Genomic DNA, 27,301 nt, shown 5'->3' with positions numbered 1-27,301 from the left:
CGCTGCTGTCACCATCAGTAACTCTGCTGTCACCATCAGTAATGCTGCTGTCACCATCAGTAACTCTGCTGTCACCATCAGTAACTCTGCTGTCACCATCAGTAACTCTGCTGTCACCATCAGTAATGCTGCTGTCACCATCAGTAACTCTGCTGTCACCATCAGTAATGCTGCTGTCACCATCAGTAACTCTGCTGTCACCATCAGTAACTCTGCTGTCACCGTCAGTAACTCTGCTGTCACCATCAGTAACTCTGCTGTCACCACCAGCAATGCTGCTGTCACCACCAGTAACTCTGTTGTCACCATCAGTAACTCTGTTGTCATAACCAATAATCCTTTGTAAGGTGTGGTGCGGAGAACTGCTCACAGTAATCCAAGTGGAGTCTAACAGGGTTTTGCATAGCTGCAGCATAACCCTTGTGTCTTTATACTCCATTCACCTTGATATTGGGGCTGGTTTAGCACACTGGACTAAATAGCTGGCTTGTTTTGCAGAACAAGGCTGTGCGTGGGTTTGATTCCCGTACCAGCCTCCCCGAACAGGCACTGGAATGTAGCGACTAGGGGCTTTTCACAGTAACTTCATTGAAGCCTACTCGTGACAATAAGTTATTATTATATAAAGACTGGCATACTATTAACCTTTTCCTGCTCTTGTTTGTGACATTTTAAGGATTCGGCACCTGAACCCCCAAATTTCTTTGGACATCGACTGTACCTGACCTATTTCCAATCAGAAGGTATCCTGCTCTATCCTTCTCTTGCTCCAAAACAGACATTGAATTCCACCTGCCACAAATCTGCCCGTTTGCCTATTCTGACCCTCACTTCAGTATCTGTTCTCACAGGAGGCTCTGGCTTATTTCCAATGCTATGAAGTTGCTGCTTTACCTAAAATTTTCATTGCCGTCTACCTCAGGCTCCAGTAAAAGTTTCCAAATCGCAAGTTAATCGCTAAACGTTGAGTAAACATTCCCCTCTGGACATGAAGTTAGACTCTGCACTGTCAGGCTGAGCTGAATTCATGGAGCTCTCTCTGCTCTTCGCCCAGCTCCTTTCTCTGGCCGCTCACCCTGTCTGGTTCACAGTTTCCATTGTCCTGTTTCTCGTTGTCAGGTTGCAACGGAGAGGATGGTGGAGGACCAGAGACTGCCCAGTGGATCTCAATGGCAAAACGGCCATTGTCACTGGAGCTAATACAGGTAAGAGTTTATATCATCGTTGCTCAGCCAGTAATACATTCCTTCCTGATTCAGAGCTCTCAGGCTCAATCCTGATCCTCGACCTTAGCCCTGTCTTTCCGTGTGAAGGGTCTGCTGCATTGACAAAGGTGCTGTCCTGCAGATCAAATATTAAACCAAAGCTCCAATGCTGGTTCAGACCTTTTCTCTTTCTCTCGTTGCATGGGCGGAATTCTCCGACCCCCCCGCAGGGTCGGGGAATCGCCCAGGGCCGGCGTAAATCCCACCCCCGCCGTGGCCGGAAGTTTCCGCCACCCAGGAATCGGCGGGGGCGGGAATCACGGCGCGCCGATCGGCGGGCCCCCCCCCCCCCGCGGCAATTCTCCGGCCCGCGATGGGCCGAAGTCCCGCCGCTGACAGGCCTCTCCCGCCGGCGTGAATCGGAGCACCTCTGGTGCCGGCGGGAGCAGGCGGCGCGAGCGGGCCCCGGGGTCCTGGGGGGTCACGGGGTGATCGGACCCCGGGGGATTCCCCCACGGTGGCCTGGCCCGCGATCGGGGCCCATCAATCGGCGGGTGGGCCAGTGCCGTGGGGGCACTCTTTTTCTTCCGCCACCACCACGGCCTCCACCATGGTGGAGGTGGAAGAGAACCCCCCCCACCGCGCATGCCCCAGTGTGTCACCGGCGAAGGCCTTTCAGCCAGCCCCGATGCTGGGCGGCAGGCGTCAAAGGCCTTTGGCACCGATTTTGCCGCCAGTCAGCATGGCGCCAACCACTCCGGCACAGGCCTAGCCCCTAAAGGTGCGGAGAATTCTGCACCTTTGGGGAGGCCCGATGCCGGAGTGGTTGGCGCCACTCTGCTACGCCGGGACCCCCTGCCCCGCCGGGTAGGGGAGAATCCCGACCCATATCTCTATCGTGTCAGGAATGTCACGCCGATGATATCAGCGAGGGTATCTCAAGTTGAAACACCAGATCATGGGGCTGCCATGCTGTTGTTTTTGTAATGATGTGCGAAGAATAATAGTCCAGTCATCGTGCAGCAATTATTAAAGACTATTTATTAAATTAAAGAAAAGACAACTGCACACGGACAGGATTACCGCACACTAGCCAATTATGTATATGAATTATGTCATGTGAGAGTACTTTTAAGAAATGGATGTTTCAGCAATGTATCTTTAAGAAATGGAGCAGCTCATATTACTGAAGTGATGTCAGAGGGTGGGGGGAACTGAGCTCACTTCTGGCTTTAGTTTCAGTTTGAGAGAGAGCAGCTGAAAAGTGCCTGGCTGGTTTGCTGTGAGCTGTTTGAAAGGAGAAAGCCGGTTTTGAGGAAAAGAGCTTGGGTGTGTCTGTGTTTGCAGTGAGATGGATCTGCTGTGATCTCTGCCAGGAAAGACTATCTCTGAATCATTTGGGTGATTTAAGATCATCTTAGTAATGTCTTTAATCTGGTGTGTTCCTGTTGTTAAAGGTGAAGTCTTTTGGAGGTTTGAAGGAACATTTTGAGGGATTATTTAGTGTTGTATTATTTTCGGGGTTATCTTTGAAGAAAGGGCTGTTAAGGGATCCAATGTTTATTTGAAAAGGTTAAGTTGAGTTCCTGGAATAAACATTGTTTTGTGTTTAAAAACCCACATGTCCATAATTGTAATACCACACCTGGGGAACAAGCCGTGTGCTTCAAAAGCAACAATACATTAAAGGGAGAGGTTGGTTGAACTCCATAATACACTTTGGGGTTCTGAAAACACCGCTCCCATCACAATTACTAAACACACACACAGTTTATGTAGAATCCTTGTTGCTAAATATTGTCTACAATCCTTGGATTCCTAAAGACTCCCCTTTTCCCCAAACAACATCCAAATTAAATAAATCCATCAGTCAAATCCAGTTTATAGTTACCACATAATACAAAATGAGAAGATAATATAAACAAGATAAAAGCACGGTAGCATTGTGGATAGCACAATTGCTTCACAGCTCCAGGGTCCCAGGTTCGAATCCGGCTTGGGTCACTGTCTGTGCGGAGTCTGCACATCCTCCCCGTGTGTGTGTGGGTTTCCTCCGGGTGCTCCGGTTTCCTCCCACAGTCCAAAGATGTGCAGGTTAGGTGGATTGGCCATGCTAAATTGCCCTCAGTGCCCAAAATTGCCTTTAGTGTTGGGTGGGGTTACTGGGTTATGGGGATAGGGTGGAGGTGTTGACCTTGGGTAGGATGCTCTTTCCAGGAGCCGGTGCAGACTCGATGGGCCGAATGGCCTCCTTCTGCACTGTAAATTCTATGTAAAAAAAGCAACAACGCTATATAATTAGCAAAATGACGTAAATAAAAAGTAAAAAAAAGCAAACAAATTGTGGGGGTGGGGTAAAAGCTGGGGAAGTGTATATACATCAAGGTACCGGAGAGACCTGGAGAGACAATTACAGTATACCTGTACACACGTCTTGTGTATTCTTCCGGTTTTTTGTTAAACAGAGTACAAACAACACAGGGGGGGCGGGGGGTTGGGGGGGGGGGGGGGGGCGGGGGGGGGGGGGGGCTGCTGGGTGATGCCCCTGATGTTGCTTGCTTCCCCCGGTCGGTTTTTCCTGTTGTTGTGCATTTGCCTCTGCTTCGGCCGTTCGTCGTTTCCTCCTCCTGTACTGTGTCACTCTCTGTTGCTGTGTTTGTCATGGTCGTTGTCATTTCTTCCAGTTTGTGTCCCCTCATCTTTCCCCCCCCCCCTCTCTGGTTCCCCTCTATTGTTCTTTGCCCCCCTGCCCTTCCTTCTCCCCCCCCCCCCCTTCCCCCTCTCCCTCCTTGTAGGTCACCTTTCTATTCTATTGTGTTTATCTATCCCCTCTTGCACTGCTCCCCCGCCCTCCTGGATCTTTCCCTCCTTCCTTCTCTTTTCTCATGTTTTGGCTACTTTCCCCTGGCTCTTGGCTACTTGGTTATTTATCAGCCTGTTTGTTGGCCACAAACAAGCCCCGGAACAGTTGGGTGAATGGCTCCCATGTTCTGAAGAAGCCATCGGATGGCGAGTTTGATTTTCTCAATTTGAAGAGATTCCGAGAGGTCGGACAGCCAGTCTGCAGCTCTGGGAGGTGCTGCTGACCGCCAGCCAAACAGGATTCTACGGCGGGCGATCAGGGAGGCAAAGGCAAGGGCGTCCGCCCTCCTCCCCAGGAATAGATCTGGCTGGTCTGAAACCCCGAAGACCGCCACTATCGGCCATGGCTCCACCCTCACCCCCACCACTTTGGACATAGCCTCGAAGAAGGCTGTCCAGTACTCCACAAGTCTGGGGCAAGACCAGAACATGTGGGCGTGGTTGGCCGGGCCTACTTGGCACCGTTCACATCTATCCTCCACCTCCGGGAAGAACCTACTCATTCGGGTTCTTGTTAAGTGGGCTCTATGTACCACCTTTAGTTGCGTCAGGCTGAGCCTTGCACACGCGGAGGTGGAGTTGACCCTATGCAGTGCTTCACTCCAGAGTCTCACCTTACTTCGAGCCCCAGGTCTGTCGTGATATGTATCACTGTATTTACACAAGGGGTTAATGTAAATACACTACAATGAAGTAACCACTAGAGGGAGCACCGGCGATGTATATAATGGGCAGGCAGGAAGTCAGAGGACACAGGAATGGCAGCTGGTGAGCAGGACACAGACAGGCTGGATAGAGAATGAACTCACACAATAAAGCATCTACTTCAACTGTAAGACTACGAGCTTTATTCAGACACAAGGCCAATACAAGGTCTTCCTCTCATTTCTTCCTCGACATGTCCAGTACGGTGTCGACCCTCTCCACCAGTCATTCGTACATGTCGCTACAATTTCCTTTACCTAGAATGTTTGTGTCCAGGAGCCCTTCTAATAGTGTCTGTCGTGGTGGTCGTGGGTATGTCCTTGTCTCCTTCCGGAGGAAGTTTTTAAGTTGCAGGTACCTTAGTTCGTTGCCCCTAGCTAGCTGGAATTTCTCTGTCAGTTGGTCCAGTGATGTGACCCTGACTGTCAGTGTCCCCCGTCATGTCTCCACTTTTTAAAGGTGGTGTCAGTCAGTGCTGGTGTGAACCTATGGTTGTTGCTGATGGGGGCTTTGTCGGACAGTTTGGTCAGGCCAAATTGCTGCCGCAGTTGGTTCCATGTCTGGAGGGTGGCTATCAGCACCGGGCTGCTGGAGTGTTGTTTGGGTGGGGATGGGAGTGCTGCCGTGGCGAGGGCCCGGAGGGAGGTCCCCATGCAGGAGGCCTCCTCCGCACGCACCCACTCAGCTTCTGGCTCCTGGATCCATCCCCTTACTCGCTCGGCTGTTGCCGCCAATGGTAGAATTGTAGGTTTGGGAGTGCTAGCCACCCCCCCTGGACGTTGTTTTCTGTAGGACCTTCTTTGGGATCCCAGCATTTCTTCCCCCCCCATACAAATGCCATGATTAATTCCCGTACCGGCCTCCCCGAACAGGCGCCAGTATGTGGCGACTAGGGGCGTTTCACAGTAACTTCATTGAAGCCTACTTGTGACAATAAGCGATTTTCATTTCATTTCATTTAATTTGTCCAGTGAGTTGAAAAAGGCTTTGCCCCCCCCCCCCCCCCCCCCTTTGTGGGTTCACCAGGAAGATCTCACTTTTAGAACCTAGAGTATACAGTGTAGAAGGAGGCCATTCGGCCCATAGAATCTGCACCGACCCACTTAAGCCCTCACTTCCATCCTATCCCCGTAACCCAATAACCCCTCCTAACGTTTTTGGTCACTAAGGGCAATTTATCATGGCCAATCCACCTAACCTGCACGTCTTTGAACTGCGGGAGGAAACCGGAGCACCCGGAGGAAACCCACACAGACACGGGGAGAACGTGCAGACTCCACACAGACAGTGACCCGAGGTCGGAATTCTCGGATCCTCCCCCTCACTGCCACCGGCAGTTGGAGTCCGAGAATCAAGCCCATCATTTAATTCAAGGCGGTTCAGAGAAGGTTCACTCGGATGGTCCCCGGAATGGAGGGATTGTCTTCTGAGCAAAGGTTAAACAGGTTGGGACCCTACTCATTGGAATTTACAAGAATGAGAGGTGAACTCACGGAAACAAATAGGGACTGGAGGCGGTAAATGCTGAGAGGCTGTTTCCCCTTGTCGGAGAGTCCAGGACCAGAGGGCAGAGTCTGAGAATAAAGGGGTGCCAATGTTACACTGGGACGAGGAGGAATTTCCTCTCTGAGGGTTGTGAATTTTTGGATCTCCTTACCACAGAGAGCTTTGGGAGCAGAGTCCTTGTGTATATTTAAGGCTGAGATAGATTTTTGATCAGTGAGGGAATCAAGGGTTACGGGGTAAGGGCAGGAAAGTGGACGTGGGCAATGTCGGATCAGCCATGATCCTATTGAATGGCAGAGCAGGCTCGAGGGGCCGAATGGCCTACTCCTGTTCCTATTTCATATGTTCTTACGGTCTTATTGTCGAAGTCGTGATCTCGCAATACATAAATATGTGTCGCCTTTATGATGGAATTTACATTGTCTTGGGCAGCGATATCTGTGATGCATTAAATGTTGACAGAACACATTACAATCTTATCTTTCCACTTTTCCCATTATTAATTAAACACCCCCCCCCCCCCCCCCCCCCGGCCTCACCCCCCTCCCCCCCCCCACCCACCCTCGGCCTCACCCCCCCCCCCCCAATCCTCCTCCACACCCCCACCTCTACTCCACCCCATCATCTCAAATTAGACCATCAGACCATAATACCATTAGATATAGGAGCAGAATTAGGCCATTCAGCCCATCTAGCCTGCTCCGTCATCCCTGTGATCCCTGATCCCCTTGTTAATCATGGATTTCTCATGGATATTTTTCATGGATCTGCCCAGCAGTAAAACGAATTTACCAAAGCACGATAGGATGTGATGTGTTGAGTTATGAACGCCTGGTCCGTCCGGCTGGTTTAGCTCACTGGGCTAAATCACTGGCTTTTAAAGCCGACCAAGGCAGGCCAGCAGCACGGTTCGATTCCCGTACCAGCCTCCCCGAACAGGCGCCGGAATGTGGCGACTAGGGGCTTTTCACAGTAACTTCATTTGAAGCCTACTCGTGACAACAAGCGGTTTTCATTTTTCATTCATTTCACAATGGCCAAGGTGACTTCCGGTGGTGACTTCAGCCATGGGGTAAACGGTCGCACATCCAGCAGCCCTCGCCCTTAGTGGTTTTTTTAATGGTGTTTAAGCCGGAGTTTTCAGGAAATTTCTCAACATAAGTTGATCGAAAGGAAAGGAAAAGGAATCGTGTCCAAATAAGAGTCGCAAAAGAAGAAACCAAAAGATGAGTGAAAGCGAGGTTCAGAGGTCATCGAGCTCAATGGTAACGAGACAAAGCGTGTCCACGCCAGCTCGCTGGCCGATGGAGCAATGGGTCGAGTACCTGGATGAGAAGTTTGCCCGGCATCGCAAGGAGTATGCAGATGACATAACCCAGATGATAGCCTCGGTTAAGGAGGTGGTTGACTGGGCGGAGGAGAAAATGACGACCCAGGGACAGGAGATTCTAAAGCTGCAGGGGCTGGCGACTGACTGAGAGGAGGAGTCCACGGCAATGGCTTTGGAAATTAGCACACTACAGGATGGACAGGAAAGACTGCTGGATAAAGTAGAAGACTTGGAGAACGCAGGCAAAATATCCGAATCGTCGGGCTGCCAGGGGGAGAGGAGGGATCAGATGCCGGTACGTATGTGGGGAAGGTGTTGCAGGAGATGGTCGGGGCCGATGTGTTTGACAAGCCGCGGGAGGTAGACCGGGCGCATAGGGTGCGCGTACGTAAGCCCCAGGGTCGTGACCCCCCGAGGGTCATGGTGTTGAGGTTACATCGATTCCTCGACAAGGAGCGTATCATGAAGTGGGCCAGGCAGATGAAACGGCACATGTGGGAAGAATCAGAGATCCGGGTGCACCAAGACTGGGGACCAGAACTCGCAAAGAGGAGAGCAAGTTTCAACAAAGTTAAGGCGGCCCTGTTTGAGAAAGACATAAAATTCGTACTGTTATACCCGGCGCGTCTTTGGGTGACTGACCAGAATTGGGAGCTGTACTTTAACTGTCCGGATCAGGGGGCTACTTTTATGAAAGACAATAATCTGGCTGAAGGACTTTTAAATTCTAACTGCGGTGGACTACGTTTGCATGAAGGGATAATGTTGGGGGGAGGAGAGAAAAATAGTTCTATGTTTTGTTTTATCTTGTTTAAAATTTCAGTCTTTCTAAGTTTGTGAGTTAAGCTGCGATGTTCGGGAAGAAAAGGTTTTTTGTTTTCTCTTCTTGTGTAATTTGATTTTGATTTACTGCTTTATGTACTGGATTGCAGAGGAAAAGACTTTTAAGTAGCGACGGGGGGTTTTCTGTAAGAAAGATGGTTGATTCTTGCATGCATAATTTTGCTCAAACTGCTTGAAGTTTCTTCTATTGTGTTTGATTCTGTTTGAAGGGGACAGATAAGAATTGGTTAAAGGGGGAGGGGTTGGCCTCGTTGCCTGTGCGTTGGGGGAGGGTATGTTTGCTTTTTGGGATTGTTGTCACTGTGCTGAATGCTTGTGTTATTTTTAGGTGCGATAGAATCTGGCATACGGCAGGTGTTTTGACGCCAGAGGGTGGGAAATGCTGAGCTAGGTGGATAGCTATTTCACTGGAGCAAAGTGGGGGGAGAGCTGAGGAAAGACGAAGTGTGAGGGAGGGGTGGCAGGAGGGGGGTTACTGCTGATGGGTAAGGGACAGTTAGGAGACTGAAGATGGAGATCAGGTGGCGGTCGCCACCGAGGGGCGGATCATGTGAGGTGCGGAACACGGGCTAGGAGCTGTCCCAGGAAAGGTCATGGCTGACCGACAGGGGAGGGGGGGGGGGCGGCAAGAGCCCCCCCGACCAGACTGGTGACATGGAATGTTCATGGACTGAACGGGCCGGTTAAGAGAGCTCGTGTGTTCGCCCACCTGAGACAGCTAAAAGCGGTCGTGGCTATGTTACAGGAGACACACCTGAATCTGGGAGACCGAATTAGATTAAAGAAGGGATGCGTGGGGCAAGTGTTTCATTCAGGACTGGACTTTAAAACAAGGGGGGTGACCATCCTGATTAATAAAAGGGTGACATTGGAGGTGGGGAGGACAGAGGTAGACCCGGGCATCAGATTTATTCCGGTTAGCGGGAAGCGAGAGGGAATGGCAATGGTGCTGGGAATATATATGCCCCAAACTGGGATGATGTCGCGTTTATCAGGAAGGTGCTGGGGAAGATCCCAGACCTTGACTCCCACCGGCTGATCATGAGGGGTGACTTTAATACGATCCTGGACCTGATATTGGACCGATCGAGTGCTAGGTCTGGGAAGCCAGGGCAAAGGAACTGAGGGGGTTCATGGAGCGCATGGGAGGGGTGGATCCGTGGAGGTTTGAGAGACCAAGGAGCAGGGAATATTCATTCTGCTCCCGTGTACATAAGGCGTACTCCAGGTTAGATTTCTTCGTGCTGGATAAAACACTGTTAGCAGGGTTTGAGGACACCGAATACTCAGCAATTGTGGTCTCAGATCGTGCATCACACTGGATAGACCTACGGGCAGACACGGAAATGTCCCAGCACCCACAGTGGAGACTAGGGGCGCGATTCTCCCTTCGGGAGACTAAGTGCCGACGCCGGAGTGAAAACTGGAGTGTTTCACTCCAGCGTCGGAGGCCGTTCCTCGCCCCCTATTCTCCCCCCTCCGGGGGGCTAGGAGCAGCGCCACGGCAATTTCGCGCACCGGGCCTTGGCGCCCGCGTCAAAGCAGCGCCGCCTAAATTATGCGTCCGGCATTGCGGCGCATGCGCGGTTGCCGTCCTCCCCGCGGGTGCCCCGCAAGACATGGAGGATTGATCTTGCGGGGCGGCGGAGGGAAAAGAGTGTCTTAGAGACGCCGGCCCGCCGATCACTGGGCTCCGATCGCAGGCCAGACCCCCACTGAGCTCCCCCCTGGTGCTCGATCCTCCCTCCCCCCCCCCCCCACAGGCCCCAAACGCAGCGTTCGCACGCTGTTCACGCCGGCAGTGACCAGGTGTGGTTGGCGCCGGCGTGAACCAGTCGTGTTGGGCAGGCCGCTCGGCCCATCCGGGCCGGAGAATCGCCGCTCGACCGTTAGAAATGGCGAGCGGCGATTCTCCGAGCGGCAAAACGCGACCTGCTGTTTTGGGGGGTGGGGGGCGGGGGGGGGGAGAATCGCGTGCGGATGCCAGGGCAGCGTGGCGGGAATCACCCGACCCTCCCGCGATTCTCCCACCCGGCGTGGGGGTCAGAGAATCGCGCCCTAGATACAGTGGAGGTAGCGGATGGGGAGATCTGTGAGTGAGTGAGAAGAGGCCATTCGGGGGTACATAAAGATCAATGACGCGGGAGACACTGCGGCTGGGATGGTCTGGGAGGCATTGAAAGCGGTCATTAGAGGGGAATGTATTTTGATTCGAGCCCACAGGGATAAAACTGAGCGGTCGGAGCTGGACAGGTTGGTAGGAGAAATCTTGCAGGTGGACAGGAGATACTCGGAGTCTCCAAATGAGGAACTCCTGAAGGAGCGTCGAAGATTCCAAATGGAGTTTGGGCTCCTTCCCACAGGAAAGGCGGAGGGCCAGCTGAGGAGGTAAAAGGGGTAATATATGAACATGGGGAGAACGCCAGCAGGATCCTGACACATCAGCTGAGGAAACAGGAGGCGGCGAGAGAAATAGGGAAATTAAAGGATTTGAGGGGGAAGACGGTGACGGACACGGGGGCCGTGAATGAAGTGCTCCGGGAATTTTATAGCCAGCTATACGAGTCGGAACCCCCGGTTGGGGAGGAGGGCATGAATCAATTCCTAGGGAGGCCAGAGTTCCCGAAGGTAAATGAGGAGCTGGTGGAGGCCCTGGGGGGCCCGATTGGGCTTGGGAAGGGGATAGATGGACTGGGGGGGACGATGCAATCGGGTAAAGCCCCGGGACCTGATAGGTTCCCAGTGGAATTTTATCAGAAGTTCTCTGGATTACTAGGGCCGCTCCTGGTTAAGGCTTTCAACGAGTCCAATGAGCTGGGAGTACTCCCCCCAACGTTATCACAGGCATCAATTTCTCTCATCCTGAAGCGGGACAAAGATCCGGAGAGCTGTGGATCGTACAGGCCAATCTCCCTCTTGAATGTAGATGCCAAATTATTGGCAAAGATCTTGGCCACCCGAATAGAGGATTGTGTCCCGGAGATAATTGGGGAGGATCAGGCGGGATTTGTGAAGGGCAGGCACCTGACATCCAACATTAGACGGCTTTTTCATGTAATTATGATGCCAGCGGAGGGGCGCGAGGCTGAGGTGGTAGTTGCCATGGACGCGGAGAAGGCTTTCGACCGGGTGGAGTGGGAGTATCTATGGGATATTTTAGGCAGGTTTGGGCAGGGATTTGTGGAGTGGGTCCGGCTACTGTACCAGGCCCCGGTGGCAAATGTAAGAACTAACCGAGTTCGGTCAGAATACTTTAGTCTTTGTCGGGGGACAAGGCAGGGATGCCCGAGCTCCCCATTACTGTTTGCCACAGAACACTTAGCAACGGCTCTGAGAGCAGCGAATACCTGACGGGGTATAGTGGGGGGGGGGGGGGGGGGGGGGGGGGGGGGGTAGATCACTGGGTCTCTCTCTCTGTGGACGATTTTCTGCTTTATGTCACGGACCCAGTTGAAGCGGGGGGGGGGGGGGGGGGGGGTGACCGAAATCATGGCGGTATTTGGGCAATTTTCAGGCTATAAGTTAAATATGGGAAAGAGCGAGATGTTTGTGATTCAGGCACAGGGGCCAGGAAAGGAGGCTGCAGGAGCTAGCTTTTAAAGTGGTTGGGAAGGGGGGAAGTATCTATGGGGATATTTGAGGCAGGTTTGGGTTTGGGGATTCAAGTGGCCAAGGATTGGGGGCAGCTTCACAAGTTTAATTTGGGCAAAGCAGCGGATCAAATGAGAGGGAATTTCTGTAGATGGGACCTGCTCCCACTGACGCTGGCGGGGAGGGAACAGACGGTGAAGATGACGGTCCTTCCGAGACTGCTTTTCTTTTTACAATGTCTCCTGATTTTTGTCCCAAAGGCTTTTTTTCAGAAGTATGAATGTGACGATATCAAGGTTTATATGGGTGGGTAAAACCCTAAGAGTGAAGAGTACACTCCTGGAATGGGCCCGGGGGGAAGGGGGATTGGCTCTCCCGACCTTTATTAACTATTACTGGGCTGCCAACATATCGATGGTCAGGAAGTGGGTAGTGGGGGAGGGGGTTGGTTTGGGAGCGGATGGAGGCAGCATCCTGCAAAGGTACGAGTCCGGAGGCTTTACTGCCGGTGCCCCTGCCATTCTCGCCGGCTCGGCTTCCTAAAAAAAACAATGGCCAAGATATTCAACCAGACGCATAACGTTTTCCAAGTTTTAAGATAATGCAGAAAGAACGATTCGTTCTCGGAGGGATAATATAAGAAATAGTGCATGGTTATCTTATAAACAAACTTTATTAAAACAAAAGAAAAGAAAACGATATTTAAACTTTTACTTCCATTCTAACACTAACATATTACATGCAATTTCTTAACCTTGACACATAAGTTCCCATTAAACCATACGTCCAATAAACATACAGTTCTCATTCCACTAATATGATCAGGCAAAGATGATACTTGTATTTACAAAGTGATTCGCTGCAGTCAGTCAAGTTCCTTTAAAACCCTTTTCTAAAGTCTGTATCTGGAGCAGCTTCCTCCATGACATCTCTGGGTGACCTCCACAACCTTCTCTGTCACTGTTCAAACTCCATTTTCTGTCTCTCTCTAAGCTTCGCCCACCCCCTCAAAAAATCGAAGGGGGAAATCATATAATTGCCAGCACCCCCAGAAGCAGCCAGGCCCCCGGAGTGCTGGGGCAGTTCAACGTGGCAGATGCACCGTTGGCGGCCATGTTGGGTGCCCCCTGGACAAAGGGAAACCCTGGAGCACAGGGACCCGATCGCATGTGGGACTCCTCCAGGTCATTTATAAAAATGACAAACAGCAACGGCCCCAAAACAGATCCTTGTGGCACACCACTAGTAACTGGACACCAGTCAGAGCATTTCCCATCAACCACCACCCTTTGTCTTCTATCAGCTAGCCAATTTCTGATCCAAACCGCTAAATCACCCTCAATCCCCAGCCTCTGTATTTTCTGCAATAGCCTACCGTGGGGAACCTTATCAAACGCTTTACTGAAATCCATATACACCACATCAACTGCTCTACCCTCATCCACCTGTTTCGTCACCTTCTCGAAGAACTCAATGAGGTTTGTGAGGCACAACCTACCCTTCACAAAACCATGTTGACTATCTCTAATCAAATTATTCCTTTCCAGATGATTATACATCCTATCTCTTATAAACCTTTCCAAGAGGGTGATTTAGAGATGTGGATCAGAAATTGGCTAGTTGAAAGAAGACAGAGAGTGGTAGTTGATGGGAAATGTTCAGAATGGAGTTCTGTTACGAGTGGCGTACCACAAGGATCTGTTCTGGGGCTGTTGCTGTTTGTCATTTTTATAAATGACCTAGAGGAGGGCGCAGAAGGATGGGTGAGTAAATTTGCAGACGACACTAAAGTCGGTGGAGTTGTAGACAGTGCGGAAGGATGTTGCAGGTTACAGAGGGACATAGATAAGCTGCAGAGCTGGGCTGAGAGGTGGCAAATGGAGTTTAATGTGGAGAAGTGTGAGGTGATTCACTTTGGAAAGAATAACAGGAATGCGGAATATTTGGCTAATAGTAAAATTCTTGGTAGTGTGGATGAGCAGAGGGATCTCGGTGTCCATGTACATAGATCCCTGAAAGTTGCCACCCAGGTTGATAGGGTTGTGAAGAAGGCCTATGGTGTGTTGGCCTTTATTGGTAGAGGGATTGAGTTCCGGAGCCATGAGGTGTTGCAGTTGTACAAAACTCTAGTACGGCCGCATTTGGAGTATTGCGTACAGTTCTGGTCACCTCATTATAGGAAGGACGTGGAAGCTTTGGAACGGGTGCAGAGGAGATTTACCAGGATGTTGCCTGGTATGGAGGGAAAGTCTTATGAGGAAAGGCTGATGGACTTGAGGTTGTTTCCGTTAGAGAGAAGAAGGTTAAGAGGTGACTTAATAGAGGCATACAAAATGATCAGAGGGTTAGATAGGGTGGACAGCGAGACCCTTCTCCCGCGGATGGAGGTGGCTAGCACGAGGGGACTTAGCCTTAAATTGAGGAGTAATAGGTATAGGACAGAGGTCAGAGGTAGGTTTTTTACGCAAAGAGTGGTGAGGCCGTGGAATGCCCTACCTGCAACAGTAGTGAATTCGCCAACATTGAGGGCATTTAAAAGTTTATTGGATAAGCATATGGATGATATGGGCATAGTGTAGGTTAGATGGCTTTTAGTTTTTTTCCATGTTGGTGCAACATCGAGGGCCGAAGGGCCTGTACTGCGCTGTATCGTTCTATGTTCTATGTTCTATGTTCTAAGACTTTTCCCACAGCAGAAGTAAGGCTCACTGGCCTATAGTTACCGGGGTTATCTCTACTCCCCTTCTTGAACAAGGGGACAACATTTGCTGTCCTCCAGTCCTCTGGCACTATTCCTGTTGACAAAGATGACATAAAGATCAAAGCCAAAGGCTCAGCAATCTCCTCCCCAGCTTCCCAGAGAATCCTAGGATAAATCCCATCCGGCCCAGGGGACTTATCTATTTTCACACTTTCCAGAATCGCTAACACCTCCTCCTTCTAGTCTAGTAGCCTGTATCTCAGTATTCTCCTCGACAACTTTGTCTTTTTCCTGTGTGAATACTGACGAAAAATACTCATTTAGCACCTCTCCTATCTCCTCGCACAACTTCCCACTACTGTCCTTGACTGGCCCTACTCTCACTAATACCGAAGAAAGACAAAGACCCAACGGAATGTGGGTCATACAGACCCATCTCACTACCAAATGTAGATGCCAAAATACTGGCCAAAATCCCAGCCAAAAGGCCTTCCGAGGGCCACTCTGCCTCCCCACAATGCAAGACCTGCCCATCACTTCCCCAAAGACCCCCTAAATAATGAGACCCCCCCAGTGACCCTCTAATAAAGGACCCCCCCTCCACAGAGACCTGATAAATAAAGAGACCCCCCCAGAAAAGGACCCCGGTTAGGAAGCTAGAGAGCAGTCCAGACAGAGACAGTGAAAACATTTACTGTTGTAACACTCACCTGGGCAATACACCTACTGGCTTAGACAGAGGAAGCACCATGTGCCAATACCTGGAAAGAGAAAGCAGTGACCCGTGTTTTAACCCCTCAAATCCTTGGACTGTAAGCCATTCAGTCAATTCCCTCATTGGACTCAGATTGACAACTTACTCACACATATTTACAGCCTTGCTTCATTCATCTTTCTTCATGCCTGAGTAACTCTCAAGTGCTCTTAACTCCCCTTGAAGTGGTTGATGTTTGTAAACATTGTGGTTAGAGCACTTCAGAGTTACTCCAGCATGAAGGAAGACGTGATGTCTCTATTCTGGGGGACTTCCTGACAGCAGTCTCTTTTCTGCAGGGGTCGGTGGGGAGTCTTCCTATTTAGCTGGTCGCTGTGGGGTTGGTCTCCCTATTTAGGGGTTTCTCTGTGTGACGGGGGGTCTGGTGGAGATGGGGCGGGTAGGTCTTGCATTGTGGGGGGGGGGGGTTAGGTTGGGCCTCGGATGAACCTTGGAATGCAACTCCCACGGCAGGTTCCACCACGTCAGGGCCAGGCTGGGAAATGCTTGTCGTGATTCTCGTGACTCCCGGCCCAGAGGACTGGAGAATCACAAGGGCCCAGATAATACGGAGCCTGGTCCCCTAGGAGGATGCGAATGGGTCAGCAAGACCATGAATTGGCACGGCAGGAGTACGGTATTGCATCCCGATTTTCTCCCCCAGCAGGTTGGGAAAACAGCTGCAATTAGTGGGCAGCACGGTAGCATGGTGGTTAGCATAAATGCTTCACAGCTCCAGGGTCCCAGGTTCGATTCCCGGCTGGGTCACTGTCTGTGCGGAGTCTGCACGTCCTCCCCGTGTGTGCGTGGGTTTCCTCCGGGTGCTCCGGTTTCCTCCCACAGTCCAAAGATGTGCGGGTTAGGTGGATTGGCCATGCTAACTTGCCCGTAGTGTCCTAAAAAGTAAGGTTAAGGGGGGTTGTTGGGTTACGGGTATAGGGTAGATACGTGGGTTTGAGTAGGGTGATCATGGCTCGGCACAACATTGAGGGCCGAAGGGCCTGTTATGTGCTGTACTGTTCTATGTTCTATGTTCTCCTCCGACGGGAGAACATTGGGCGGGATTCTCCGATTGCCAACACTGAAGTCGCATTTGCCGATTGGGCGGAGAATCCCTTTTGATGCCGAAATCGGGGGCGGAGCCTGTTTTCGGATTCTCCACCCCCTCCAAAACGGCGTCATCGGTGAGTACGGCGCCCGCCGTTGGGACAGCCTCAGGACATCACCTGAAGGCCCTTCCCCGATGGGCCGACCTCCTGACCACTTGGGACACGTGTGGTCTGAGGTTTCGTCAACCTCGCGTGGTGGCTGCCGACTGTGTCCAGCGCCGCCACAGTCGGGGGGGGGGGGGGGCGTTCCGCTGGCCGGGGGCAGGGGGGACTGGTGGGGGATGGTGGGTGGTGAGGGGGGGGGTTACAGGGGGGGCACTATCTGGTACGCGTGCGGCCAGCGCGATGTTATACCGTTGCAGGCCGCCGTGTGTACGCGCAGCCACGGATGTGGCAATTCCCCGGCCGTTTCTGTCGGGAACGCCGAGGATTTTATGTGGCGTGGCTGCTAACGCCCCTCCAAAGCCACAGGGAGCCCCGGGGAAGAAGCTGTCCATTTACCACCACATCACCAGGCAGGCCCCACTTCATAATTCAGCATAAAAATCCCTAAAAGCCGTCAGTCTTCAGTCACCTCCCCCCCTCTCACCCGACCGACACTCAGAGGGGATGACCTCAGCGTCTGCTGTTTTCCAGTCAAATGAGCCAAGCACTTACTTGGCTTCTTCCCAAACTCACACAAAATTTTGCGTTGCAAACTTGTGGCCTGTGGACTTTGTGTGACTCGAATATAACTTGCCACTCGTCAGCCCGAGCTTGGGTACTGTCCCGGTCTTGCTGCAGTTCGACACGGAATGCTTCATTATGGTGCTGAACATTGTGCAGTCATCCGCAAACATCCCCACTTCTGACCTTACGATGGAAGGGAGGTCATTGATGAAGCAGCTGAAGGTGGCTGGGCCGAGGACACTACCCTGAGGAACTCCTGCAGTGATGTCCTGGAGCTGAGATGATTGACTTCCAACCCCAACAACCAGCTTCCTTTGTGCCGGGTATGACTCCAACCAGCGGAGAGTCTTCCCCCTGAATCCCATTGACCCCAGTTTAGCTCGGGCTCCTTGATGCCGCACTCGGTCTAATGCTACCTTAGCAGCCCACAGTTGTAATGCTCCTGCCATGATACAATTGACCTGTACAGGTGGGTGGAGTGTGCAAGTCTTTTTTTAAACAAACTGCTCAAAAGGCGGGAAGTAAGTGTCTGATCGGGGATACCTTGTACACGTTGGGGCCACCCAAGATGATATTTATTCCTCCTCGCCTGGCGTCCAAAACCGGCTCTCCCGCATCCCAGGCTCTCCTACCGAGGTTGCCAGGTCTATCCCCAGGATGCACCTCACTCCAGATGCCCTGGCCACAATCGAGCAGTGGCCAATACTGAGCTCTGGGATTGCCAGGGCTGCCGGCCAATCAGATCGCCCAGCAGCTCCCAGGGGGGTAGGATTCCTTCCTGCTGAGGCATGGAAGTCTGACCTTTGCCCGTTTTGCCCAGTGGCAGCTCATTCTGGCTGTGGGACCAGCTTCGTTCAGGTGCGGGGTGTAGTTTTTACCTCACCTCTATTCTTAGAATTCCCCCTGTACCAAAAAGGGTGGGTTTATTCCAGATGGTGAGCAGGGATTCTCACTCCCTGACTCCTACGCAGACTTTGGCGGGTGCTATTCAGGTCAAACTAGTGTTTCAAGTTATCCCCCGGTAGAACCCATCTCTTCGTAGAAGAATTTTATTTACTTACCACTTAGTAACTTACACACGGGTCCAGCTTGCCAAGTGAAGTAAAGTAAACTTTCTAAGGAGAATAATAATAACCACTCTTTCAGGTTATCAATTTGAACTTAACTTTATTTTCAAGTTAAAAGAGAATAACTACTTTTACAGAAAGGTAAAAAGATCTTTTTCTTGTTCGGACCAGTTGCAGACTTTCAAGTCTTCTGCTCGCTTCTCTGGGCTGCTCGGTCTGTCGATGTTGCCCGTCCGATCACCGAGGAAGATTCTAATTCTCTGCTCATTTTCCCCAGTTTTTATAGCAATTTGGGGCCCCTTAACCTCTGCCCCAGCACCCTTTCAGACTGCCTGCTTGACAGTTTGAAAGCTAAGTTTTATCGGTTTAAAAGCGTGGCGCTGCTTTAACAGCGACAGTGCAGCTTCATCCTCACCAGCTCATCATTCCTTTTTTTTGGATAAATTTAGATTACCCAATTATTTTTTCCAATTAAGGGGCAATTTAGCGTGGCCAATCCACCTACTCTGCACATCTTTGGGTTGTGGGGGCGAAACCCACGCAGACACGGGGAGAATGTGCAAACTCCACACGGACAGTGACCCAGAGCCGGGATTGAACCTGGGACCTCAGCGCCGTGAGGCCACTGTGCTAACCACTAGGCCACCGTGCTGCCCCACCAGCTCACCATCCCTGACTGGGACTTTCTCGCTTTGCTTGACATGTAATTCATTTGTCTGTGTCTTAGTTCGCACTTTTTTGGATTTATGTCTTTTTTAATGGGTTTTCTCAGATTCGACCCTGGTCATCTTTGCGTTAAGCTAATGTCATGTTAGGGTTATCCCCTCTGACTCTAACTTTATCTGCCTTGTCCATCTTCTAAAATGTTTTAACTGCAAAATAATATAAGCTATAGTGTGACCTTGTCACCTTCTAATTTTCTTAATTTGTAAATCAGTTGTTTCACTTTATTACCAGTATCAGCAACTTTTCACATTTAACAGTTGTTCCTTATCTTTACACTTTAGATTCTGGCTGCTTTTCTTAATTGTTCAATAAAATAATTCATTGCTTAAAGATTAGCAAAATACTGTTTCCTTTCATGTAACTTTATGAGTTTAAGTCGATCAAAGGACTTTTCTAACTTGTAAACTAAAATGAAGATCCTATCTGTTTTCAAAACAGGTTGCTGCTGTTAACCCCTTGTGGGACTTTTCCCTTTCATTAAAAGCCTCAGACATTCTCAGTGTTACTTTCATGTTTCAAATGTCATATTCTTCCGAGTTTTCACAACAGTGTGATCCTGGCCTGCCTACAGGGGTGTCGGTGCAAGCGATACCCCCTCCCCAGTGCAATCCAGCCCCAGGAGCAGGAAGGGAAGTGAGTGCAAATCATCCCCTCCCTACAAAGCGATAGATGAGGATGGAAGCAGGAGAGTGCAGGCTCACCCAACCGAGCTACATTAGAACTGAATTTGGTGATTAACCATGTTCAAAGGCAGAATCTAAAAAGGTAGTTTACTTTTGCACGTTTACACAGGATGTTGTCAAGAGAGAGTGAAATGAAATGAAAAAAATGAAAATCGCTTATTGTCACGAGTAGGCTTCAATTAAGTTACTGTGAAAAGCCCCTAGTCGCCACATTCCGGCGCCTGTTTGGGGAGGCTGGTACGGGAATCGAACCGTGCTGCTGGCCTGCTTGGTCTGCTTTAAAAGCCAGCGATTTAGCTGAGTGAGCGAGAGGATGGTATGTTTTAAAGATTCATCCTTCCTAGAATCATTAACTCATGCTGCACAGAGAGAGGCCATGCAGCCCATCCAGTCTGTGCTAGCTCTTTTGGAGAGCAACCCAGTTAGTTCCACTCCCCCCGTTGCCCATAAGCTCTTCACGTTCAAATTTTGCTCCAATTGCCTGAAGGAAAATCGTTGCGTAAACCGCCATCATGTTGTTGACCCGAGCCTTTTTCTTCACCCCCTTGCCCAGGTATCGGGAGGTACATTGCTCAGGACCTAGCCCGGAGAAATGCCCGTGTGATCCTGGCCTGCCGCAGTTTGGAACGAGGAAGGCGGGCAGAGCAGGAGATCCGGCGCAGAACTGGGAACAATAATGTTCACCTCCGCATTGTGGACACCAGCTCGATGGAGTCGGTGCGCAGGTTCACTGAGCAGATTAAGTCGGAGGAGAAACGGCTGGACATCCTTGTAAATAACGCAGCCACCTCAGGTAACGTGAAGTCTGTTACATTTACACCCCTGGTACCATGTTATATTACTAAATTGTAATATCAATATTACTCCTTTGTCTTGCCGAGTTGTATTGAATTCTGATGAGAAATAGTCAAAGTCTTCCAAATGTTGACAAAATGTTTATTGAGTGATATACAATTAACTTGTGAGGTCTTGCACTTTAATACTTTGATTAGCAAAACGAATAAGTAAGTTTAGATTAATTTTGATAATACACTACACTCTGATCTGATCACGTCTTCACTCTCGCTGTTCTCCACACACACGAAACAAAGGGAGAGCGGGAAACTCCTTATATAGCCCCTGTTAGTGTTGCCATCTAGTGACCGTCTGTCTGTACTGACTTGGCATTAACACATACAGCGATCGCTACAAAGTCTTTAATGTGGAAGCCGGGACAAAGCGAAAGGGCGAAAGTTGGAAAGGGGATGGGGCTCTGCTCCCCAGGGGCAGCTCATTCTCGATTGCGTTTTGGATCATTCCCCAGTGTTATGGTAGTCTGGCATAGGTTCATCAAACTAATTGCTGGGCTGGAGGGATTGTCCGGACTGGGCCCGTAGTCTCTGGGGTTTCGGCGAACAAGAGGTGATCCCATTCAAACATGCAGCATTTTCAGGGTGCAACAGGATAGATGCAGTAATTGGGGGGGGGGGGGGGATGTTGAGAGAGCCAGGGGGCAGGGTCTCGAACAAGGGATAATCCATTTAGGACTGAGATGAGGGGGAATTTGCCTTCATTCGGCGAGATATAGAATATAAGAGCAGGGAGGTTCTGATGGAGCTGTGTAAAACTCTCAGTAGGTCACAGCTGGAGCACGGTGTGCAGTTCTGCTCCCCACTCTATAGGAAGGATGTGATTGGACTGGAGGGGTTGCAGAGGGGATTCACCAGGATGTTGCCCGGGCTGGAGCGTTTCAGCCATGGAGAGAAGCTGGATAGGCTGGGGTTGTTTTCCCTGGAGCAGAGGAGGCTGAGGGGGAACCGGATTGAGGATTTTAAGATTATGAGAGGCAAGGAGTGAATAGGAAGAAAACTTTTCCCTCAATAGAGGGGTCAATAACCAAGAGGGATACATTTAATGAAGCGGAACGAGGTTTAGAGGGGATTTTTTAATGTAGAGTACCCAATTCACTTTTTCCAATTAAGGGCCAATTTAGCGTGGCCAACCCACCTACCCTGCACATCGTTGGGTTGTGGGGGCGAAACCCACGCAAACACGGGGAGAATGTGCAAACTCCACACGGACAGGGACCCAGAGCCGGGATCGTACCCGGGACCTCAGCACCGTAGGCAGCAGTGCTAACCACTGCGCCACCGTGGAGGGGTTTGGAGGGGATTTGAGGAAAAACCTTTCGCCCAGAGGGTGGTGGGAATCTGGAACTCGCTGCCTGAAAGGGTGGGGAACCCTCACAACATTTAAGAAGCATTGAGATGAGGGGTTGAAACGTTACAGCAAATAAAGCCAGGGATGAAGAGCTGGGAAATGGGATTCGAATCGGTAGGTGCTTGATGGCCAGCACTGACATGATGGGCCAAAGAGCCTCTTTCTGTGCTGACTCTATGACTTTAATTCCTGCACTCAGAGTGTAATGAATCTCTGGAATTCTTTATCCCAGGTGCCAGTGGCAGCCCAGTCAGTACATTCAAGGCTGATCACTTGCACATTGTAAAGGGATACGGGGATAACGCAGGAAAATGTAGATGGGTCAGCATCTCACTGAATGGAAGATTGGCATCGGATAGCTCCTACTCCCCATGTACTTCTGCAATATTGGATACCACAGCAGCATTGAACTAATGTTGAAGGATATTTCACAGTCTGTCCACCTAAATAACTGAGCTAATAAATAGGTTTGGGGGATACATTCCACTGATATTCTCTCTGGAAGGCACGGACTTGAAAAGAATCATAGAATTTACAGTGCAGAAGGAGGCCATTCGGCCCATCAAGTCTGCACCGGCCCTTGGAAAGAGCACCCTACCCAAGCCCACACCTCCACCCTATCCCTGCAACCCAGTAACCCCACCTCACCATTTTTGGACACTAAGGGCAATTTAGCCAATCCTCCTAACCTGCACATCTTTGGACTGTGGAAGGAAACCGGAGCACCCGGAGGAAACCCACGCACACACGGGAAGAACGTGCAGACTCCGCACAGACAGTGACCCAAGCCGATAATCGAATCTGGGATCCTGGAGCTCTGAAGCTACTGTGCTAACCATTGTGCTATAGAAAGAGATAAAATTACTGGGTTCAAAACAAAAATGGATAAATATTGGAATGGAGACAGTTGTTGGACAATGAAGGTGGAGCCACGTGAAGGAACTGGATTCTCACCCACACCAACTCTGTCCCCAGTCTGATCCTGGATTCTCACTCACTCCCACTCTGTTCCCAGTCTGATCCTGGATTCCCGGTCTCACTCCCGCTCTGTTCCCAGTCTGAACCTGGATTCCCGGTCTCACTCCCACTCTGTACCCAGTCTGATCCTGGATTCCCGGTCTCATTCCCACTCTGTTCCCAGTCTGATCCTGGATTCCCGGTCTCACTCCCACTCTGTTCCCAGTCTGATCCTGGATTCCCAGTCTCACTCCACTCCGTTCCCAGTCTGATCCTGGATTCTCACTCACTCCCACTCTGTTCCCAGTCTGATCCTGGATTCCCGGTCTCACTCGCACTTTGTTCCCAGTCTGATCCTGGATTCCCGGTCTCACTCGCACTCTGTTCCCAGTCTGATCCTGGATTCCCGGTCTCACTCCCACTCTGTTCCCAGTCTGATCTTGGATTCTCACTCACTCCCACTCTGTTCCCAGTCTGATCCTGGATTCCCGGTCTCACTCCCGCTCTGTTCCCAGTCTGATCCTGGATTCCTGATCTCACTCCCGTTCTGTTCCCAGTCTGATCCTGGATTCCCAGTCTAACTCCCACTCTGTTCCCAGTCTGATCCTGGATTCCCAGTCTCACTCCCACTCTGTTCCCAGTCTGATCCTGGATTCCCAGTCTCACTCCCACTCCGTTCCCAGTCTGATCTTGGATTCCCAGTCTCACTCCCACTCCGTTCCCAGTCTGATCCTGGATTCCCGGTCTCACTCCCACTCTGTTCCCAGTCTGATATTAGGCTGAAATCCAGAGTGAAAATGGTCAGCAGTGCATTGACAGGGACTGAATCATTGAGCATGTATGATGGGTAGATTCATAGAATCCTGAAGTGTAGAAGGAGGCCATTTGGCCCATCGAGTCTGTGTCAACCCTCTGAAAAAATACTCTATCCAGTCCCACTCTCCGCCCAATCCCAATAACCCCTCATCGTAACCGACACTAAGGGGCAATTTAGCGTGGCCAATCCACCTATGGGCGGCAAGGTAGCACAGTGGTTAGCTCTGTTGCTTCACAGCCTTAGGGTCCCAGGTTCGATTCCCGGCTTGGGCCAGTATCTGTGCGGAGTCTGCACGTTCTCCCCATGTCTGCGTGGGTTTCCGGGAATCCAGGATCAGTCTGGAAACAGTCGGGGGTGAGTGAGAATCAGGATCAGACTGGGAACAGACAGCGACCCAAGCCAGGAATTGAACCTGGGACACTGGTGCTGTGCTAGATTTGGATTAATTGTTGCTGATTTTCTTCTCTCTCAGGTTTAAAGCCTTCAATCACTTCTGAGGGGTTGGAACTGACCGTTGCCACTAACCACCTGGGCCCATTCCTCCTGACCAACCTGCTGCTGGGTGAGTGCTTCACCCGTCACTGAGGCTTATACGGGCTAACAAGGCCGGAAATATCAAACCATTGACTGAGTTCATCTCTGCATCAGGAGCTGTTCAGAGAGATTCCCTCAACTGATGTGGTGGTATGATTTGCATAGCTGCCTGCCATTGGTGCAGAACACAGGCTTACCATTGGCCCTGGTCGGTCATGTGCCTCTCGACCAATTGGTTGAGACCAGTCATGTGACGGCTCCCTGATTGGTCGAGAGGCTGAGTTAACACCGCCTCCAGGGCGGGGTATAAATACCCAGTACTCCCGGTGGTCGTCTATTTACTGTAGTCGACCGCAGGGCTAACATCTAGCTGATTAAAGCCATACTTTTGTCCAGCAACTCGTCTCGCGTTCAATTGATGGTACATCAACTGATAGCTGGGAAGGAGAGGGGTGGGAGGGGGGGTGCATTTACCTTCTGAGGAAAGGTTGGACAGGCTGGGCCTGTCTTCATTGAAGTTTCAAGAATGACAGGTCTTATTGAAACATAGATATTTCCCCGGAGCTGTGACCCCTCACTGGGGTCAGGACCTTCCTCGGAACTGTGACCCCTCACTGGGGTCAGGCCCTCTCCTCCCCCAGGGCTGTGACCCCTCACTGGGGTCAGGACCTCTCCTTCCCCGGGGTTGTGACCCCTCACTGGGGTCAGGACCTCTCCTCCCCCAGGGCTGTGACCCCTCACTGGGGTCAGGCCCTCTCCTCCCCCAGGGCTGTGACCCCTCACTGGGGCCAGGCCCTCTCCTCCCCCAGGGCTGTGACCCCTCACTGGGGTCAGGCCCTCTCCTCCCCCAGGGCTGTGACCCCTCACTGGGGTCAGGACCTCTCTTCCCCCGAACTGTGACCCCTCACTGGGGTCAGGACCTCTCTTCCCCCAGGGCTGTGACCCCTCACTGGGGTCAGGACCTCTCCTTCCCCGGGGTTGTGACCCCTCAGTGGGATCAGGACCTCTCCTTCCCCGGGGTTGTGACCCCTCACTGGGGTCAGGACCTCTCCTCCCCCGAACTGTGACCCCTCACTGGGGTCAGGACCTCTCCTTCCCCGGGGGTTGTGACCCCTCACTGGGGTCAGGACCTCTCCCTTGGACTCTTCTTCCCTCCAATTGGATTCACTCCACGCAACATCCAGAGAATCCATACAATCTCTACAGTGCGGAAGGAGGCCATTCAGCCCATCGGAACTGCACCGACCCTCTGAAAGAGCACCCTAAACAGATCCCCTCCCCCCGCCCAATCTCCGCAACCCCATAGCCCCACCTAACCCACACATCACTGTAGACTAAGGGCAATTTATCATGGCCAATCCAACTAACCTGTACATCTTTGGACTGTGGGAGGAAACCGGAGCACCCGGAGGAAACCCACACACACACGGGGAGAACATGCAGACTCCGGACAGTGACCCAGCCGGGAAATCGAACCTGGGACCCTAATGCTGTGAGGCACCAGAGCTAACCACTGCGTGTTGATGGTGGCAACAGAGTGGATGTTGAAGGGCAGCACAGTCGCATAGTGGTTAGCACAATCGCTTCACAGCTCCAGGGTCCCAGGTTCGATTCCCGGCTTGGGTCACTGTCTGTGCAGAGTCTGCACATCCTCCCCGTATGTGCGTGGGTTTCCTCCGGGTGCTCCGGTTTCCTCCCACAGTCCAAAGATGTGCAGGTTAGGTGGATTGGCCATGCTAAATTGCCCTTAGTGTCCAAAACTGTGCATGTTGGGTGGGGTTACTGGGTTGCTGGGTCAGGGGGATAGGGTGGAGGTGTGGGGTTGGGTGGGTTGCTCTTTCAAAGAGCCGGTGCACACTCGATGGGCCGAATGGCCTCCTTCTGCACTGTAAATTCTATGAAAGGACGATTCCTTTTGTGGCGACAGCGGGACTAATGGACACACTTTAAAAATAAGGGGTTTCCTTTTAAGACAGAGGTGAGCAGAATTGTCTTTTGCTTTTTGAGGGTCATGAGGGATAATAAATCATTAATGGGATGTGAGCGTCGTGGCTGGGCCAGAATTTAATGCCCACCCCTGAGGGAACTTCAGAGTCAGGCACATTGCTGTGGGCCTGGAGTCACGTGTAGGCCAGACCAGGTAAGGGTGGCAGATTTCCTTCCCTAAAGGGCATTACGAACCAGATGGCTTTTTACGCCAATCCACAATGGTTTCACGGTCACCATTAAACTTTTAATTGCAGATTTTTATCGAATTCAAATTTCACCATCAGCCATGGTTGGATTTGAACCCGGGTCCCCAGAGGGGGAGGGAAACACAGGCCAAAATTAATAATAGAAGTGATGTGGAGATGCCGGCGTTGGACTGGGGTGAGCACAGTGAGATGCCTTCCAACACCAGGTTAAAGTCCAACAGGTTTGTTCCGAACACGAGCTTTCGGAGCGCAGCTCACCTGAGGAAGGATCAGCGCTCCGAAAGCTAGTGATTCGAAACAAACCTGTTGGACATTAACCTGGTGTTGGGAGACTTCTTACTGAAAATAGAAAGGGGAATTAAAAAAGTGATGGCAGAGAAATCAAGGGTCAAGTTCACACAGCGCCACAGCGAAAAATAGTCGGAACAAGACAAATGATGTGAAAAAGACTAAACGCGAGGAGCAGTCACAATAAAGTGAATGAACTAACCATGCCAATAGTCACAAACGGGTCTGATATGGTTGTGATTACAGAGACATTGTTACTCCACCCTGGGTGGGAGCACGATCAATTCCAGCCCCACAGACAACAAAGCCCCAACGCAAGTCAATTCACCAATAATCCGGCCATTGTTTCTGTCACCTTTGACCCCTGACTGGTCCAATGACGTACAGCCACCAGATTTGTCAGTCAAACACAGAAGAGCCATTTAAATGTTCATTTATAGCAACAAGTGAGATAAGACATGCAATAATTATCATGGAATAACAGCCAACCCTGTATTACTCCCACCTCGTACCGTCCCACTCTCTACCCAAACACACACAAGAGAAAGGGTCAAAATGAT

At 51.0% G+C, this 27,301-nt stretch overlaps 1 protein-coding gene across 1 annotated transcript; it reads left to right on the top strand.

The window, feature by feature from the left end:
• Positions 1-989: 989 nt before the first annotated feature.
• LOC119963797 (retinol dehydrogenase 11-like) lies at positions 990-24,597 on the top strand. Its single transcript, XM_038793087.1, has 3 exons — positions 990-1,205; positions 20,305-20,544; positions 24,197-24,597. The coding sequence occupies exons 1-3, from the start codon at positions 1,028-1,030 to the stop codon at positions 24,307-24,309; spliced, it is 531 nt and encodes a 176-aa protein (XP_038649015.1). The 5' UTR covers positions 990-1,027; the 3' UTR covers positions 24,310-24,597.
• The last annotated feature ends 2,704 nt before the right edge of the window (positions 24,598-27,301 follow it).

The sequence above is a fragment of the Scyliorhinus canicula genome, chromosome 3 (genome assembly GCF_902713615.1).
Source record: "Scyliorhinus canicula chromosome 3, sScyCan1.1, whole genome shotgun sequence".
NCBI classification, from domain to species: domain Eukaryota; kingdom Metazoa; phylum Chordata; class Chondrichthyes; order Carcharhiniformes; family Scyliorhinidae; genus Scyliorhinus; species Scyliorhinus canicula.
Note: the sequence above shows the minus strand (reverse complement) of the source record. Positions and strands in the feature narration are given on the sequence as shown.